A 17,831-nucleotide genomic window follows, 5' to 3' on the forward strand; every position below is an offset into this window, starting at 1 on the left:
CCCTTTTTTGTATATATAGTGGTCTTCTCCTTAGTCTTTCTCAGTGTCTGTTTTCATGTCCTGTGTGGTTTCTTGATCAGTGTTCCTGTGCTTATACTTTGTGGTTCCTTTTTGGACTTTATGTTGCAGACTGTGCTTCTCCTCTGGGGCTTTGTGTTTTTGCCTTGTGTACTTTCTGTTATGTCCTGCCTGCTTTCTGTGTCTGCGTTTTGGGTCCTCATCATCACACTCTGTGCAGTCTGCATAACCTGCAGACTGTGACACCGTGTTGGCCTACTCTTCCTGGTTTATTGGCCATTTGGGCACACTTAGTAACAGCAGGCTTTTTTGGTTGGGATGCATAACTACTGGAAACAGTGTCCTCCTGCCTAATTGAGTGAGGCCCCAGTCACACATTCCTAGAGACCGGTCAGTGGCGCCCTGGCAACACCAAATCACTTGGGAAAAATGTGTATTCCCTAACTGGTTGGTTTTATTTTATTGTTTTTTTTCTTTATTTTTAACAGGGACAGTTCACATTAACCCATCATCATCCAAGGATCAAACAGGCTGCCTGGACCTATATTATAATTTCAGGAGCCTTTTGAATTTTCTCTCTATCCCAAAATGTTTGAGGAATGATGGTAATGTGAAGCACACATGGTGAAATCTATTTTTCTGTTTGTGTTCAGGCTAATTCTTTCAGACAGTGGGAGTGTCTTATGCTGCTGTGATACATCCCTGTAAAGCTTGTCTTCCCTTCTTTCCGAAACCATTTGGATTTTGTCTCTAGCACAAACTGTAACAGAGTTACAGTCATCTAAAGAGTGCTTGTAAAATGGGCCTCCTGACATACCAGTGGTAAAAAAGAGTTAATAAATATTGCTGTGCATGTGCCTGAGTTAGCAACAGGCTAACATTCATCCATAGTTCCAAACCAGATCTGAAAAACAACCTAAAAAACCCAACCTGGAGGTAGCTGGCTATTGCTCGGAAAAACGGAGTGAAAAACGAGACAGTTTGCCTTCAAAGTAAAAGTTTTGCTTTTTGAAATAAATTGTTTTTAAGGCACCACTTTTACTTCAAAGGTTCTCCATTTCCTTTTATAAGTTTTGCTAGTGATCGGGGTTAGCTAGAAAGTGCTTATAGACAAATTCAGCATTTTTTCAAACATACTACTGGCAACTGCGCAAAACGGCAAGTGAAAAAGTCAAACACACTGAGGTTTTTGGTACAGCAGCCTCTTTGTGAGAGCAGCCAGCAAACTCCAGGAACCGATCAGTGATTGAACATTTACCGTAAGAACTGTTATAACTGTTCTCTAGGCCCCTAATGTCTTGTGGCATTACAGCAATGGAGATTGAGGCAATAGTGACTATAAGAAATGTCCTCTCCTTGATCCTGTGCATTTTACCGTAAACATAGATTCATACCCTATAAGAATATGTTGTGCAAATTACACCAGCATTGCAACTCCAGTCATTACGATAGTGGATGGTTTGCTTTTACATAGTCCCTAAGAGGCAAATTTGCTGGACCTTATTTTAAGCTTTGGCTATTTTAAAATTTCCATAACAGTTTAATTTAGTATCATAAAAGAGGCTGATATATTTCCTGTTAATTAACCCATTAATCGGTTAATGGGCTCCAGCATACTCAGAAGATATTTGGCTCCTCAGCATCTTGACCTGCACACACACAAAATAAAGTATATGTGTGTTTATGCTGCTGTATGATGAACGGCATAAGTGCCCACCATAAATGTATATATAAGATGATGAACATGGTGTAAAGCCCAAACAGGAGCTCCTTAAGTCTGCATTCTTTGTAATGATCAGCCGGTAATGATTGCAAAAAGACCAATTACATAAAAGTCTGTGAGAAAATGATCCTTTAGCTTCCTTGATCTACAACCTCATCTCACTATTTGAAATGGGTTTATGGTCTCTAATGCTAGTTTCACATCTTATTGAATAAAACATGATGTCCATTTTGTAAATTAAGTTCTCATTAGAGCCAAAGAAGGAGGGCACACTTAAACACTTAAAGTTACTCCTGTATAAACGTGTGGTGTCCCTGAAGTTTTGGTCCAACACTCACATATAGGAGATAGGACAGATAGGTATTCATTTGCAAAGAAAGATGAGTGTTTATAGGTGGTTCCCTCTAAAACTGTTCTTCCCTTTGTGTGTGTGTGTGTGGTTGGGGTCGGAGTGGGGTGGAACCTATGTGGCCTTGAGCTGGTGGAGGCTATCCACGATCCATCCGTGTGTAACTGATACGGCAGCGATGTGCACTCGTGTGGCTAATGGAGCAAATGATGGGTGAGATGTGAGGGCCGGGCGACGGCGAATTGGGGTCATTTGGTGGCGGAGCCTCGTCCGTGTAATCTACAGTTTCATTTTGTGTTTCTTTGTGAAACAAGCTTGGGCTCGCTGTGGCACTTTTTAATGGCCTCATCTTTCTGAGTGATCGTTGGAGTTACACGGCGCGTTGGCTAATATAATCTGTACCCCAGGGGTGTGTGTGTGTGTGTGTGTGTGGCTGCAGGGTAATATATATGTGATGCGGAGAGAAAGGGAGAGGAACATTATAAAAAAAAGTAATTGTATGTGTGTGTGTGTGTGTGTGTTTGTTCACATGCCAGCTGTATCAAAGGTCTCCATGTTAATGGTAATAAGTTGGTGTGTGAACTACACCCACTTTAAGGACGCGCAGCAGTGCTCTGGACTTCTGCTGCACTTATATGATCAATGCTTATTACAAAATGTGTGAGTGTGCGTGTGTGTATCTCTGTGTCCATCAACTGTGTCTGTGCGCATGAAGGCTTATTTTAATTGTTGCCATGGAAACAGAGTGCTGCCAGAGAAGTCCAGATTCAAAGAGGGCATCTCTCTCTCTCTTGCTCCCTCTCTGCTTGTCTTTTTCCTCTTGTTTCTCCTCTTCTCCTCCATCCCGCTCTCTAATCTCTCCCCCTCTCTCCTGCTCCTCTTTTTTTTCTCCTTTTTAAAAAAAATATTTTATGCCTCTCACTGAGGTCCTCCTCAGTTTGCCTCTCTTTTCGTTCCCTTTGCCCGCCCTCCTCCTCTCCTTTTCTCTTTCCTCATGCCTCTTATCAGCCCTCCCTCGATCCATCCCTCCCGCTTCTCGGGTCCTTCCTGGAGAGTGGTGTGCAGTTGACTATTAACACAGGGACCTGTAATTAGCGCTGACGAACCTCCAGCAATTAGTCTCGGCTAAAGAAGTTGTTCTGTCATCTCTGCGCCCGTCCCTTTATCCCTCTTTCAATCTCATCCTTCCTCTCTGTCATTTCCTGTCTTACTAGCTGTCAGCGTCGCTTTGTTTTAGCGTTTTTTGTTCTTCTTTGTACCTTCCATCTGCCTCGTTAGCGGCAGTCATGTACAAGAGACGCGCACAATACACCGCTCAGAAGCAAGTTTATGAGAAGCTACACCCCCATCGCCCTGGGTATGTCTGCCCACGAAACCAAAGTGAACATCTATTCCCTCCGACTGTTACACCTACACCAGCTATATGCTGATAAGCTCAAGAGGACGCATGCCCTCCCACTCACTCAGATGTAAACACGCAGAGAACACAGACATCTTCTTTTTCATGTCCGGCGTCATCGCTCCAGCTGTCTTTTTCACCTCTCCTCGAATCATTTCTGGATCTCGCTGATTTCTCTCTTTTCCTTTCCTTCGGTCGCTCACCTGGCCCCTCTGCATCTTCGTTAATGAAAAGCTCTATAAATAATGCGCAGGGAAAAGGGAATCAGACAGCAGGCAAGAGAGAGAGAGAGATACGGTCAAGTAGAACGTGGGAGGGAGGTGAAAGGATGGAGGGACGGACAGCAGACGAGTGAAAGTGCTTAAACTAGGCCAATAGGGGTTGAGTGAGGTGGGCGGGTATCATATCAAAGCCTCGCGAGCTGCTCCGAGCACCTTTGCCGTCAATCCCTTAATCAATTCCGGCGTTAGTCGGTTTGTCCTCGTCTCAGGTCGGCGTGTCAGTCATCTCGCTCCAGACAGTTAGTCAGTCAGCTGAAGTTGGCGAGGAGCCGTCTCTCCCTCCATCTGCCCTTTATGGTTTTTGAGTTCGCTCGCTCTGTTCGTCCCTCCTTCCTCTGCTGCACTCTCAGGCGTCTCATCTGGAGGGAGAGTTTATATCATCCTTATACTATAGTGCTGCTTCAGGAGTCCACATGAATAATTGATGCTTGTAAGATTATACTTGAAAACTCTGAACTGTGCTCCATTATGTCGCGTGTGTCTCTGTTAGTGTTGATACTGGAATATTAATCAATATCATCTATATTTTTTTTAGCTAGATATTCATTAAAAGATAAATATAACAAAGCTATATCATGACGACAGCAACCAGCGCTGTGGGTGTGTGAGAGGAGGCGCAGCTAAAGCAATGCTTTATGTTTAAGATGAAATATAAAATGACCAACAGTTTGGATCTTCGCTGATATTACGCAGCGTTGTAAAACAAAATTATTACATCCAAGAATATATGTACTGATTTTATTAGTAAAACAATACATGAAACACACCTCGAATCAAAAACTGTATTTGGCTTATTCGCCTTTTTTCATTTGCACTCCTTTCGCTCCAACTCAGGTTTTTGCTTTGCTCCCATTTACTGCTGCAGCGGTTCCTCTTTTCTCTGCAATCAGCGTTTGTTTACTTCCGCATACACAAAATAGATCCGACTACTCACAGGTGAAGTGAAGGAAGCAATGATTTAGTTCCTTGTCTTGAGCCGTCCCTTATTTCTTTGCATGTTGGTTCCAAGTAGCCAGGCTTTGTTATAATTTCTAAAGTGGTCATGCACAGTAGTTCTCCAGACTTTCTGAAAGTGTTTCTTTCAGTCCTTGTACTTAACCATTTTCAGAGGCATTTTGAAAACTGACCTATGAGTCATGAGAACAATCATGAGAAAGCATCTTATTGACAGCAGCTTCGTTTTCAGCATGGCAATGACCACAAACACGCTGCCAATGTACTAAAATCATACCCGGATAGAAAAGCACACAGGGGAACACTATCAGTGTTACTGAAGCAGTGTTAGCGTCCCTACTAGTCGGTGAAGTGATGATGGGTGGAGTAAACACTGCATGAACTGAAGGCGGAAATGTAGCTTTTCGAATCGCTGTCAGTCCAATTTCTGATCCAAATATCAGATCTGTGTATCCATACCAGAAATTTGACCTCATCTCTTATCTCTATTTTCCTTTTAAAGTTTGCTTTGTCTTGATATTTCTCTTCCTTCTTTGTCCCATTTCTTTGAACTGACATTAAATTATGCTTTGATTCATATGATGCATCCAGCCCTGATTGGCAGTTCATTTGTTAACCTCTGTTTCTCTTCATCTCCCGCTTCTTTTTTTCTCTTTCCTTCTTCTCTGTCATCTTGTTTTGTCAAATCTCTGCCTACCTCCTTTTCTTCTCTTTCCTATCTCCATCTTCTTCTCCTCCTTGTCTCGGCAGGTATTGCTCTCCCACTCCTACACCATGCCTGTCTGCGGATGCCGCGGCTGCTCCCCACCTTGCGGCCATGCCAGGGCTTGCTCTGGCACCCCCTCGGTTGCTCAGGAGCAAGAACGGGTCCGAACCCTACATCCACCCCCGCCGCCGTTCCACCACCACCGCACCGGTTCGTCTCTCTGCCTGTCCCTCCTTCTCCTGCTCCTCTGCCTTCTCCACCTGCCCCCGGCCTGCCACTCACGGAGAGACAAGCCCGGCGGAGGAGGCGGTGGCAGCCACTATATTCCCATCCCTCAGCCTCCTCCCCACCACATGGCCCTGCCCAACATTTTGCATGTCTTCAGCATCGCTGTTGTCCTGGTGGGCAACTCCAGTGAAGTAGCGCTGGCCGGGGCCCGAGAGAAGGAAGACTTCATTCACATGGCGCCGAATGTTGAAGTGCTGACCATGAATGAGACTGACCCTAAGAGCATTATCAAGAGCATCTGCGACCTCATGACGGAGCACTGGCTACAGGGCGTGGTGTTTGGGGATGACACTGACCAGGAGGCCATCGCCCAGATCCTGGACTTCATTTCAGCCCAGACGCATATCCCCATTCTCGGAGTACGCGGAGGCTCCTCCATGATCATGGCTGCCAAGGTAGGTCACTTCCACACAAGAGGACAGCTTTGGTAAAAAGGAATTAGCACCATTTATGTGTAGGCGGTGTCTTAATATTAAAATACAAAATATCCAATTATGCCAAACCACACTTACACCTCCAATGCTTGTCTTGTTATTGGGTGACCAGCACAGACAACTTATCAAACTGGCACGCTGGAGGAGAAGGTAACGCTGTTTTTGCTTCTCACAAGGCCAGTCCTCACTCTAACCTTAAATCTCAGCTGCGTTTCATTTCCGATTGGCTGCTGTCAATCACGCTGTTCCCGCTGCTTTCCCCCCGTGAAATCTTGTCACGGACTGATTACGTTTTCCAATCAACAAAAGATGGATTTAAAGTCTCCAGACGTAGCCTAGGTGATGGAAAGCAACCCTGGCCTTAAACGTCTGCTATCAAATAGGTGAGTTTGTATTTGGCAGTAAGAGTAAAAAAACTGTGGTTCTGCACTATTCATGTGTGCAAGTGTGACTTAAAAATGACACAAAGCACTTTCGTGTAATTTTATGTTATAATGAAGCCTCAATAAAACAGAGAAAGCATAGCTTGACTGTAACAGAGGGCTTCTTGACTCTTCCTCCACCACCTTCCTGTTCCTGTTTGCAGACATGCAGACAGACAGACAGCAATGCTAAGCTGGGGTGTCTCACTTGAAAGACAAAGTGCCAACAGAGCTGATGCCAGTGACAGGATCAGCTGGAGATTGCACCAGAATAGAGAGCTAGATCTCTGCCTATTTACTACGCCCTGCCTAATGGGATAAAACAATCTGCTGCTGCTTTATCTGTGTCCGCCTGGGATCTGGATTTGGACTCCGCTTCTCAAAATCAGCTCATTCATTTGGTGCTGGCTGGGAAAAAAACACACACACAGTTAAGGAAAAAAGTATAGATCTATGACGGAGAGTGAAACCTGGCGTCTCAGTCTTATCTCTGCCATCCACGTCTTCATGTAGTCATCCTCTAGTTTGTCCGCGTACCCTCTTGGTGGCAACAGGTCGTTGCGCCAGCAGAGATGTGAGCTGCAGTGACACGCCGAGGCCAGCGGCCACCACCGAAACTCTTCTCTCTGTTCCTTCTCATTAGAGCTCTAAGGAGCGAAGTGGCAGAGAACCGTCTGCTCCCATTTAAAACTGCTCCACTCCAATTGCAGACACTGCTGCTTGGCGGACACATCTATGCTCACAGTTCAGTCCTCGTACAGACACGCACCCCCACACCCAGACCTGCTAATCACATTTTTTTTAAAGAAAACAAAACTGTATAAATCATTTCAAGAACTCCAATCGTCATCCAACTGTGTTAAATATTAAAATTTCTATTTGTGCTTCACCGAATGCAAAAACACAGGCTGAAGAAAATCCACGAGAAAGAAGGAATGGGCCCGTGTGAACATGTTTGTGTGTGTGTGCAGCAGCGGTGTTGTTAATTAAGTGCACGTGGCCCTAAGTGCACCACGCGGTGGAAAAAGAGCAGCGTTTTGTGGAGAAGGATTAAATGGATTTCCCCCAACTGCAAGCCAGAGACTGCCTCCCCTGAGAGCTTCCTCCTGGCTGCACTGAGGTCTGGGGGAGTCAGGAGGGACGAGGTCGCACCAAGGCTCAGTGTCCCCGAACGGATTTGTGTCTGCCTAATGGGCTGAGACAACGGAGTGCCGAAAGTATAGCAAGGAAGGATCAGAAGGCAGGAGAGGGAGGGAACGCAAAATACATGAGTGAAAATAGAGAAATTGAGATAGCGGGGGGAGGAAATGAGACTGAGGGGACTTCTACTTTGAGGGAAAGTGGGTAGGAAGGGAGAGGCGGGACGTGGATCAGGTGGGGTTCAGATGGGGGCTGCCTGTAGACGAGACGGGCAGATGTGGCCAGAGGGCACAAGAGTAGTCAGTTTAAGACCATTCAGACTTGAGGGGAAGGGGGGGATACTGTGTCTAAAAGTGAGTGGTAGGTGCTGAGAGAGATAAAGAGAGAGGAAGAGGAAGGGGGAAAGTTTCCTCTCTCGCGGACAGCTGCGATGGAGAAAAAGCGATAAAGTATGGAAGATAAAATGAAAGGCAGAGTTATAGAGCTTAAGAAAAATTGGCTTTTGGCATTTGTGTGTTTTTTTCTGAGAGAGCATCTCAAGGAAATGGACTGACAAAGATTGGGAAATAGGGATGGAGTACGGGGCGTTTATCTTAGGGCTCCTAATCATCACATGCTCGCTCGCACACACACACACACACACACACACACACACACACACACACACACACACACACACACAAATGAGTGCATCCGCCAAGACTGAAGGCCAAATGCTGCTATTACAGTTGACAGGATAACCCCTCCTTTTTCATTACACATCCGAGGAAAGATGATAACAGGAAACGACGGAGAAGGTGGGGAATGTTGTGTTTGGGGTTTTAGTGTGTGCTGGAGAGGAGAGTTTTCAGGACTGGTACAAGATAATTCCATAAAACGGGCACTCTGCAGGAGAGTAAGTGTGAAGAGTCAAACTGGATCTTTATCAGAAAAATGCTCTTTTTCATGCATGCATGAGTGTTACTTACAAAGCAGTATCATTACCAAGGAACATGCTTTGGGGCTGAAACTGCAGTTCCCTAAATTAAAGGCTGACACCAGAAGTGAGCGGATCCTCATGGAATCACATGTTCAGTAGACAGTAGACAGCGGAAAACAGGGACGTAGCTTTGGGGTCGGAAAAACGCCAATGCTAAAAACCTGCATTCTGTCTGAAAACCACCAGATGGCGATACCTGTGGGTGCGCAAAGACGTCCTATAAAAGTCTATGCGATAATGGCTTTCTGTTCTGACCTCCACAATATTTTCCTGCAGAGTTCATGAGCGCAGTCGTTTGGAATCATTGCAGAACTTTTTTTTAGAAATCTCGGTGATACTATGTTTCAAAATGGAGGATTATCTGTGGTGTGAAACTGCACACAGTGGTTTCAGTCAGACTCGCCATCATATCTGGCTATTTGCAGCTGAGATGCCAATGGTGAGTAGCTCATCTCATTTGCCAAGATGCAAATGAAAAGCTGAGTTTACCAAAATACACGTGCACACGTGGACAACACCAAATATCTGTTTTAATGTGCAGTTAACTTTAGTAATAGGTTATCCTAAACTCCAGCTCAAGTCAAGGTTTCACAAAGCAGTAGGTGACATCACAGCAGTTACATCCATCTTTGATATAGCCTACAGTCAGAGATCATTACCCAAAACACTAAGACTCGTTTGACATCCGTAACAAGCAAAAAGCTCCAAGTGAAGGAATTACCCAGGAATAAGTGGGACTCCACATTTGTTGTGTATGAGCATGAAAGTGGAAGAGTTAAATAGATGAAAGGCATGGGCGGAGGAATCCAGGTGGGTCCATATTAGCACAAAATGAGGAAGAAGGCGGATGAAGAGGGGAAAGGTGAGAGATGGATCAAGGCAAAGGGTACTCACATCTCCCAGAAAGTTTCATCACTCAACCAAGTGACTCCTTCAGTCCCAGCTCATATAAACGGTACACAGTTCCATTAGGACATTAAAACTAAAAGTAAAACCTTTGCCTAACAATAAGTCACAAGCTTAGGTTCTTGATTCTCAATATACAAGGAGGCCTGCGGGAAACGAGTCTTCTACTCAAAAATTAAGGCATTTTATCCATGTCTCATTTACAGAAGCGTTTTCTTCCATGTCTAAGCGTTTTCTAAAATTGACACTCAGGGTTCAGCATGCAGACTGGAGCAGCCAGGGATCGAACCACCAACAAACCAACCACCAACCGTAACCACATTGTAGATCCCCTCCTTGGTTCAACGATGGTCATTCCCTTTTCACGTAAATGGACTCTTTGACTCCTCATTCAAACCAAGAACCAAGCCTTCTTTTTACACTTACAGGCCCATTAGGTGTAAATACAGAGCAGCGTCTTATCCTGATGAGGTTGCTCTTCTATTTTGTGCCATCCACTTTGTCAGAGGTTCCTTGGTTTCCCTGATATATAATTCCCAGGAACCACAAACACTGTATTGCCCAGTTTATGCTGTTGGACCTGATCCTTCGGGTGAACCCGTTTTTGTAGCATTTTGGGGTTTGAACAAATGCATCTCAGCTGTTCCGATACTCCTGACACATAAAGGATCACCAAGGGTTTTTGCTTGGGCAGCGTTCGTTCTTCTTCTCTTCTGAATCACCCGGAGCTTTCTTTTGGCCTCTTCGCAGCTTTGTTAAACGCTCAGCTGTGATAAGCACATTTACTCAGGGCCTCTTTGATATGTTGTTCTCCTCCTTCCCTGGCTGTTGTGTCTGGCAGGAACGGTGTTCGCTCTGTGTTGTAGCCTCCTGATGACGCCCAGTTTATCCTCCAGTGGATGATGATACGAGTCAAACCTTAAATACTGCTCTGTATGTGTTGGTCCCTCCCTGGTTAACTTTATGTGTTTGTCTAGGAAGTTAACATGAACAATGAATTGTGGCACATCCCGAGATTCGTGGTACCCCCGACCCAAAAGCAAAAAACCCGACTGTGTCCACAACAGAATCAACTTTCTGGGATTTCCTTACCTTTACTATTAAGCCTCCATTAAGACTCTCACATCTATATCAGTGAGTAAGATCAATGAGGGAGGGAGGGAAAGAGGGAGGGCATGACGATAAATAAGAGGATGAGTGCTTTGTGTGGATGGCCACATGACTGAGAAAACAGAGGGAGAGAGGGGAGTCGGAGAGCGACACAGACCTATTTGCAGCAGTGGTGTTGCCATCTATCCAAACAAAAAGAGAATCTGCCTACGCCTGGATGGAGGAGGATGGAAGAGGAAGAAGAAGAAGACGGATCGAGCACAGCTGTCCGCACATCTGTGAAAGACTGGATAAGATAACCAAAGAGAAAACACAGGCACTCATCTAACTGTTTAAGTGCGTGCGGGTCTATAGGCATCTGTGTGTTTGTGTTTATGTAGCCAACATGACTGTAGCTGCCAGTCCTTTTGTCACTAGTGATTTCCAGCACCACCCTGTTTGTTGTAGCACTACAGTGGCTGTTGGACTGCAGTAATCAGCATGATCTAAAGCTCTGGCTAATGCTCATATTATCAAGACATGCGGCGCTATTTTCCTCAGCTTGTCTAGAAGGTACGGCTTTGTAGTGGCACAAATAGCTGTAGTTGTTGCCGATCACCCCCAGGGCCACTACGCAACAAGAATAGTGAACCAATCTGAGGGAGGAGGCAGTCGTTGTAGATTAGGTTGGAGATAGCATCTGCTTGTGCATAGGATTTAGCTATAAGATCGTCAGCAATTAACGAGAAAAAGGGGAACGCAGCCAACCCTGATTACTGGAAACTGTAATATAATATGAATAACATTTGCACACATGCAGGAGGATGCAAAATGATGGCACACATGCTTTTTTCCCTCCATAAATGTACAGTAACATGTGTCACAAGGGGGATTAATGGATGCATATTAAACAGATATTCTAAGAAAGTCTAAACTGTTTCCACGACACCATCGCATCCACACACAAAGCATCCACGGGGGGATGCTCGGGCGCTCGGGCACACAAACAAATCTGTTCCCTCGCATCCATTGTGCGACTGGCAGCTTTCTTCAGAAGCCAAACAGCAGGATGCGATCAATTAACTTTTGCCCAAATAATTCAGCTGTTTTCACCGCTCCAAACGTGGTCATTTGCACTGCGGGTGTCCCGAGCCTTTTGTGAGGGGAGAGAGAGAGAGCAATTTTGTGTACGAGCGCGAGTCGTCCCCGTCTGCGTGCCTTTGTGTTCAGAGGAGACCGGGCTGATGTTGAACCGGAGCCAGACGTAATTGCCGTGGAGTGCGCAAGTAAGCCAGTTGAACCATTTAATCACAGCGCCAAGAGGGAGTTCAGTGGTGCAATTAACGCCCGTACCTCTGAAGAAGCATGTTCCGGTCATTCTCTGTGTTTACGTTTTACCCTATAGTTAGGAGGAGCTGTTCTTTCAAATTTTGGGCCCCAAAAGAAACAGACTTGTTTAGGCGTCGTTTCTGTACGCTCACCGTGCCCTCTTGGGGTTTTTATCCGGGGCGGTTGAACATAAACGTTTCTGCATTTATATTCCCAATTAATGTCCTACAATAGCACCTATTGTTGCAGCAATCACCGAGGTCCTGTACTCTATTAATGTAATGTGCCGTTCGGCTTGGCAGGACCGCGTCCTCGCTAAAACATAGATGCAATTAGGAGCAATTTGTAAACGATAAGAGAATTAAAAAGCGAGTGTTCCTCTGCCTGACGTCGCTCTCTCTCTCTCTCAGAGTTTCTCTTTGTCTGTTTTTATTTCTTGCCTCCCCCCCATTCTGTTTCTGTCTGTTCCAGTCTCTCATCTGTGTCCCTCGCCTCTAATTGTTCAATTCATTTGTGGATTTTATTATTTTTTTGTGTCCAGCAAAGCATATTGAACCCCATCTAACAGCTTTCTGATCTATCCTTTCATCCCAGCTATGTTCTCTTTACTTTCTTTTCCTTATTTTTTTTGGTTTCATCCCCAGGTGCATCTCGGTCAGCTCATTTACTGTCTGTGTGCCTGTAGCAGTGTCCCAAACGGCTGCTTTCAAATGCAAAAAGATTACTGGGAGAGTTCCTTTTCTGGAACTTTGCACGTGTTTCGAGATTGTATATATACTTTTTACTGTTACACAAAAAAATGCTAATATAAACGCTCAGCTGAATCCCGAAATTTACATCGTGGTCCACATACAGCCTACTTTGATCTTAAATGGGCCAGACCATTGTAGCTCACCCTTTCTGCCAGTGTAAAGAAGTTTAATTGCACTTTTAATCCCTGAGATATCATAACGTAGAAAAAAGAAGTGCAATTTCAACTGTATGCCTCATGATAAAGAAATACTGCTGTAATAAATGAAAGAAATCTGCCAGCATGACTTTTTGGGCTTAAACTATAAGAAATAAATGTGTAATGATGCATAAAAATGCATGTCATTGCCCAGACTTAAAATAAAAATAAAACAGATAGTTTTGGTCAATTCACAGAAAACATTTTTTGTTTTGTAACTCTTTGTAAGAAAATAGAAACTTCTCAGTTTGACAGTGAAAAAACAGCCATTTGGTTGTTTAACTGTTACTTAGTTACCTTAATTAGTATGAAATATGGGGGAGCTGCAAAACGTCTTAAAATAAGGTTAAATTTCCCAACTTTGTGCCCTCCTTTACATTTTCCAACACACTCCAATGGGCCGGTTTGGAGTCTTTGCTGGGCCTATTCTGGCCCCCGGGCCTTATATTTGACACCCCAGCTTCACAGGAAGAGGATAAATCCAAAACTATAGAAAGTTTTCTTAATTTCTGCATGGAAATGTCCCCTCGGTAGTCTGTTACCTTCTCATTGTCCTGGTTTAGAAACTGTGACAGCCCACTGTGTGTGTGTTCCCCTTTCCTTTCCTCGAGCGAGAGAGGGAGCTAGGAAGAGGTAGTGAAAAGTATCGAGAGCCCTAAATTTATGTGTCCTATTTTCTAACCCTGTTGGTCTCAATTTGCTCCGACCATTTAGAATGTGGCCATTTTTAAACCTGCTCCACAACTTTTCATTCGACACCTCTCCCTCTCTGAACCTGACTCACTTTTCACTCTGTGATTTTTAATTTATTTTAATACCTGAAGATTGATTAAAGAAAAAAAACACTGAATGCTGATTTGTCGGTCTTTTCATTCATCAGGTTGTAACGGTCTGCTGTTTTACTCTTCCTCTCTGTCTTGATTTGTGAAATTGGATTGTTGTAGATGGTCTCCTTCGTCCCGTGGCAGCTCATGAGCCAGACGGACAGATTTACACTAGATGTATGGGTTAATCCACCTTCCTTGCCCCCTGTTTTCCACACCTTGTCACTCACCTGCCTCTCCCTGTTCTCGGGTGCCGGCAGAACTGAGCGAAATTTGTCAGGAATGGTGCATTAAACCGGGACAGTTCATCCATCCCTCACCTCCTTTTCTTTACCTCCCCTCATGTTCAGGCATTGTCTCAGTCCCGCCCCTCCCCTCCCTTTTCCTCCTCACTTGGCCTCCTTTTTCTTAATTTTCACTCTCTGTCCCTCCGGTATGGGACCACACCTTTTCCTTCCACACCAGCCATCCCTTTAGACATGCCTTTACACCCTGCCTCAGCCTCTCCCCGTCCTCCTCCTCTTCTCCCTCTTACTTTATTACTACCTGCATCAGCCTCATCTTCTGTCCCTCTGTACTTTCCTTTCATGACTACTGCCTCTACACCCAAACGTCTCCTTCCTCTAGACACAAATAATCGAACACTCCCATCCTTTTCCCATTTCACCCAACCACTGCCACCATGAGCTACTCTAAGCAACTCCTCCCTTCTTATCCGCCCCTTCTCCAACCTCCATCCTTCCCTCCTAGCCTCTCGTGGACCTTTACACCAGCCCTTTGCTGGGACTCTTATTAGTCTTATCTCTGCCTGCCTCCACCCTGATTCAGGGGTGGAAAGGGAATGTACCACTATCTGTTCATAGGCTGGGATGCGTCAGTCCTTTTCTATACAGTATACAGTGGGGCAAAAAAGTATTTAGTCAGCCACCGATTGTGCAAGTTCCCCCACCTAAAATGATGACAGAGGTCAGTAATTTGCACCAGAGGTACACTTCAACTGTGAGAGACAGAATGTGAAAAAAAAATCCATGAATCCACATGGTAGGATTTGTAAAGAATTTATTCGTAAATCAGGGTGGAAAATAAGTATTTGGTCAATAACAAAAATACAACTCAATACTTTGTAACATAACCTTTGTTGGCAATAACAGAGGTCAAACGTTTACTATAGGTCTTTACCAGGTTTGCACACACAGTAGCTGGTATTTTGGCCCATTCCTCCATGCAGATCTTCTCGAGAGCAGTGATGTTTTGGGGCTGTCGCCGAGCAACACGGACTTTCAACTCCCGCCACAGATTTTCTATGGGGTTGAGGTCTGGAGACTGGCTAGGCCACTCCAGGACTTTCAAATGCTTCTTACGGAGCCACTCCTTTGTTGCCCGGGCGGTGTGTTTTGGATCATTGTCATGTTGGAAGACCCAGCCTCGTTTCATCTTCAAAGTTCTCACTGATGGAAGGAGGTTTTGGCTCAAAATCTCACGATACATGGCCCCATTCATTCTGTCCTTAACATGGATCAGTCGTCCTGTCCCCTTGGCAGAAAAACAGCCCCATAGCATGATGTTTCCACCCCCATGCTTCACAGTAGGTATGGTGTTCTTGGGATGCAACTCAGTATTCTTCTTCCTCCAAACACGACGAGTTGAGTTTATACCAAAAAGTTCTACTTTGGTTTCATCTGACCACATGACATTCTCCCAATCCTCTGCTGTATCATCCATGTGCTCTCTGGCAAACTTCAGACGGGCCTGGACATGCACTGGCTTCAGCAGCGGAACACGTCTGGCACTGCGGGATTTGATTCCCTGCCGTTGTAGTGTGTTACTGATGGTGACCTTTGTTACTTTGGTCCCAGCTCTCTGCAGGTCATTCACCAGGTCCCCCTGTGTGGTTCTGGGATCTTTGCTCACCGTTCTCATGATCATTTTGACCCCACGGGATGAGATCTTGCGTGGAGCCCCAGATCGAGGGAGATTATCAGTGGTCTTGTATGTCTTCCATTTTCTGATGATTGCTCCCACAGTTGATTTTTTCACACCAAGCTGCTTGCCTATTGTAGATTCACTCTTCCCAGTCTGGTGCAGGTCTACAATACTTTTCCTGGTGTCCTTCCAAAGCTCTTTGGTCTCGGCCATGGCAGAGTTTGGAGTCTGACTGTTTGAGGCTGTGGACAGGTGTCTTTTATACAGATGATGAGTTCAAACAGGTGCCATTCATACAGGTAACGAGTGGGGGACAGAAAAGCGTCTTACAGAAGACGTTACAGGGCTGTGAGAGCCAGAGATTTTCCTTGTTTGAGGTGACCAAATACTTATTTTCCACCCTGATTTACGAATAAATTCTTTACAAATCCTACCATGTGAATTCATGGATTTTTTTTTCACATTCTGTCTCTCACAGTTGAAGTGTACCTCTGGTGCAAATTACTGACCTCTGTCATCATTTTAAGTGGGGGAACTTGCACAATCGGTGGCTGACTAAATACTTTTTTGCCCCACTGTATATGGAGAGGGGACAGAAGCGGTGCAAATTCTGAACTCTAGTTAATTACTGTCTAACGACACTTGGGATACTGATGAAGAGCTACACCTTCCTGCTACATCTGCAGGATCTAGGATGATCCTTTTCCCTACAAGTCTTTATATCTGTCCAGTCACAATCTCTGCTGCTCTTCCCGGTGCAAGGTTATGACATTGCCCTGTTGACATTTCCCAGCTGATCCATGATTGTTCATCTCACTGATCAGAGTCCCGGTCAAATGTGTAGTGAGTATGATTTGAACATAGATCGGCTCTTCACTCAAGTTGCCTTATGAGTATATTTACTGGGAAGGCGCAGGAGCACTGAAAAACTTGGCAGCATCTGAATTAGACTTTAGTTTGTACTACTTGGTCAAATTTAGCCAAGTTTTGTGTCACAAAAACAAAAACATTCAGCTCATGTTTCCCAGTCTGTTAGAAAGGTACGAGATGGAAATCATCACGTGCATTTAAAGAAATAAAAAACAAAACAACAGAAATAATAGTAATTACTCTAAGAAAACATACATATTCATGAGGATAGTCAAGAATATTCACCACTTTTAAACTGCGTGTCAGTCTCTGAGTGCTTTTTTCTGGCGTCGTGACGAGGCGCAAGAGCAAAATGAAACTGCCGCTGAACACGGCGCTGAGACTCGAGGTCTGTTTATGCAGTAGCAACTTGGTTTCAGAGTCTGCGAGTCGAGAGGTACAGTCTGAGATAGGAGGATCGCTCTGTGTGACTCACACTGCCTGTCTGGTCATGCCAGCGCTCAAATCCTCCAAGACTTCAGCAAGTATGATTTCAACGTGCTCTGGATATGAGCGAGAGAAAATACGGAGAAGATGGGAGAATGCATTTCCATTAGATTAAATATTTGGGCTTCTTTATTAGAAGGCACAGTGAAGAGAGAGAGAGTGGGAGAAGACGGAGGGCCTCGGGTCATGATCGCTCTGGTCGCCTGCTCAGCCGGTGCTAATATACAGTTTACTTTAATTAGCATAGCACCAAACTTTAACAACAGTCTTCTCAAGGTAGTTTGTACTGTAAGGTGAAGATCCTACATCCTCAACCATCTGGAAGAGAACAGGAAGTGAAAACAACAACTCAACTCATTGTGCTGGACAGAGATGGGCAGTAACGCGTTACTTGTAACGCGTTGCTGTAATCTGATTACTTTTTTCAAGTAACGAGTAAAGTAAGGGATTACTATTGCAAAAACGGTAATTAGATTACCGTTACTTTCCCGTTACTTTACCGTTAGAGACAACAGCTGTGTGCAGATCAACAATGGATCACATATCGAGTGCGGGAGAGAGTATGAGCGTGCGTTTAAAGCGTGGAAGTACTGACCGTACTTTGAGTTTGATTCCATAAAAAGTGACAAAAACATTAGCGTCCATCGTACGTGGGAAGAAAACTTCTTTTTACAGCGAAAAAAACCCCCTAAACTTCTGAGCAAGCGCTGAGTGCGCTATGATGTAATGGGAAATTCACAGAGAAACTCGCGGATTCTTCCA

At 44.7% G+C, this 17,831-nt stretch overlaps 1 protein-coding gene across 4 annotated transcripts in view; it reads left to right on the forward strand.

The window, feature by feature from the left end:
- Nucleotides 1-17,831, forward strand: part of grin2ba (glutamate receptor, ionotropic, N-methyl D-aspartate 2B, genome duplicate a) — a 139,613-nt gene that overhangs the window by 31,979 nt on the left and 89,803 nt on the right. For all 4 annotated transcript variants that reach the window (XM_005737969.2, XM_005737971.2, XM_005737970.1 and 1 more), the window contains one exon: nt 5,475-6,113. In XM_005737969.2, the coding sequence (XP_005738026.1) occupies nt 5,475-6,113 (639 nt within the window). The remainder of the gene's footprint in view (nt 1-5,474; nt 6,114-17,831) is intronic.

The sequence above is a fragment of the Pundamilia nyererei genome, unplaced genomic scaffold, assembly GCF_000239375.1.
Source record: "Pundamilia nyererei isolate P.nyererei 1_Seehausen unplaced genomic scaffold, PunNye1.0 scaffold00081, whole genome shotgun sequence".
Lineage (NCBI taxonomy): Eukaryota > Metazoa > Chordata > Actinopteri > Cichliformes > Cichlidae > Pundamilia > Pundamilia nyererei.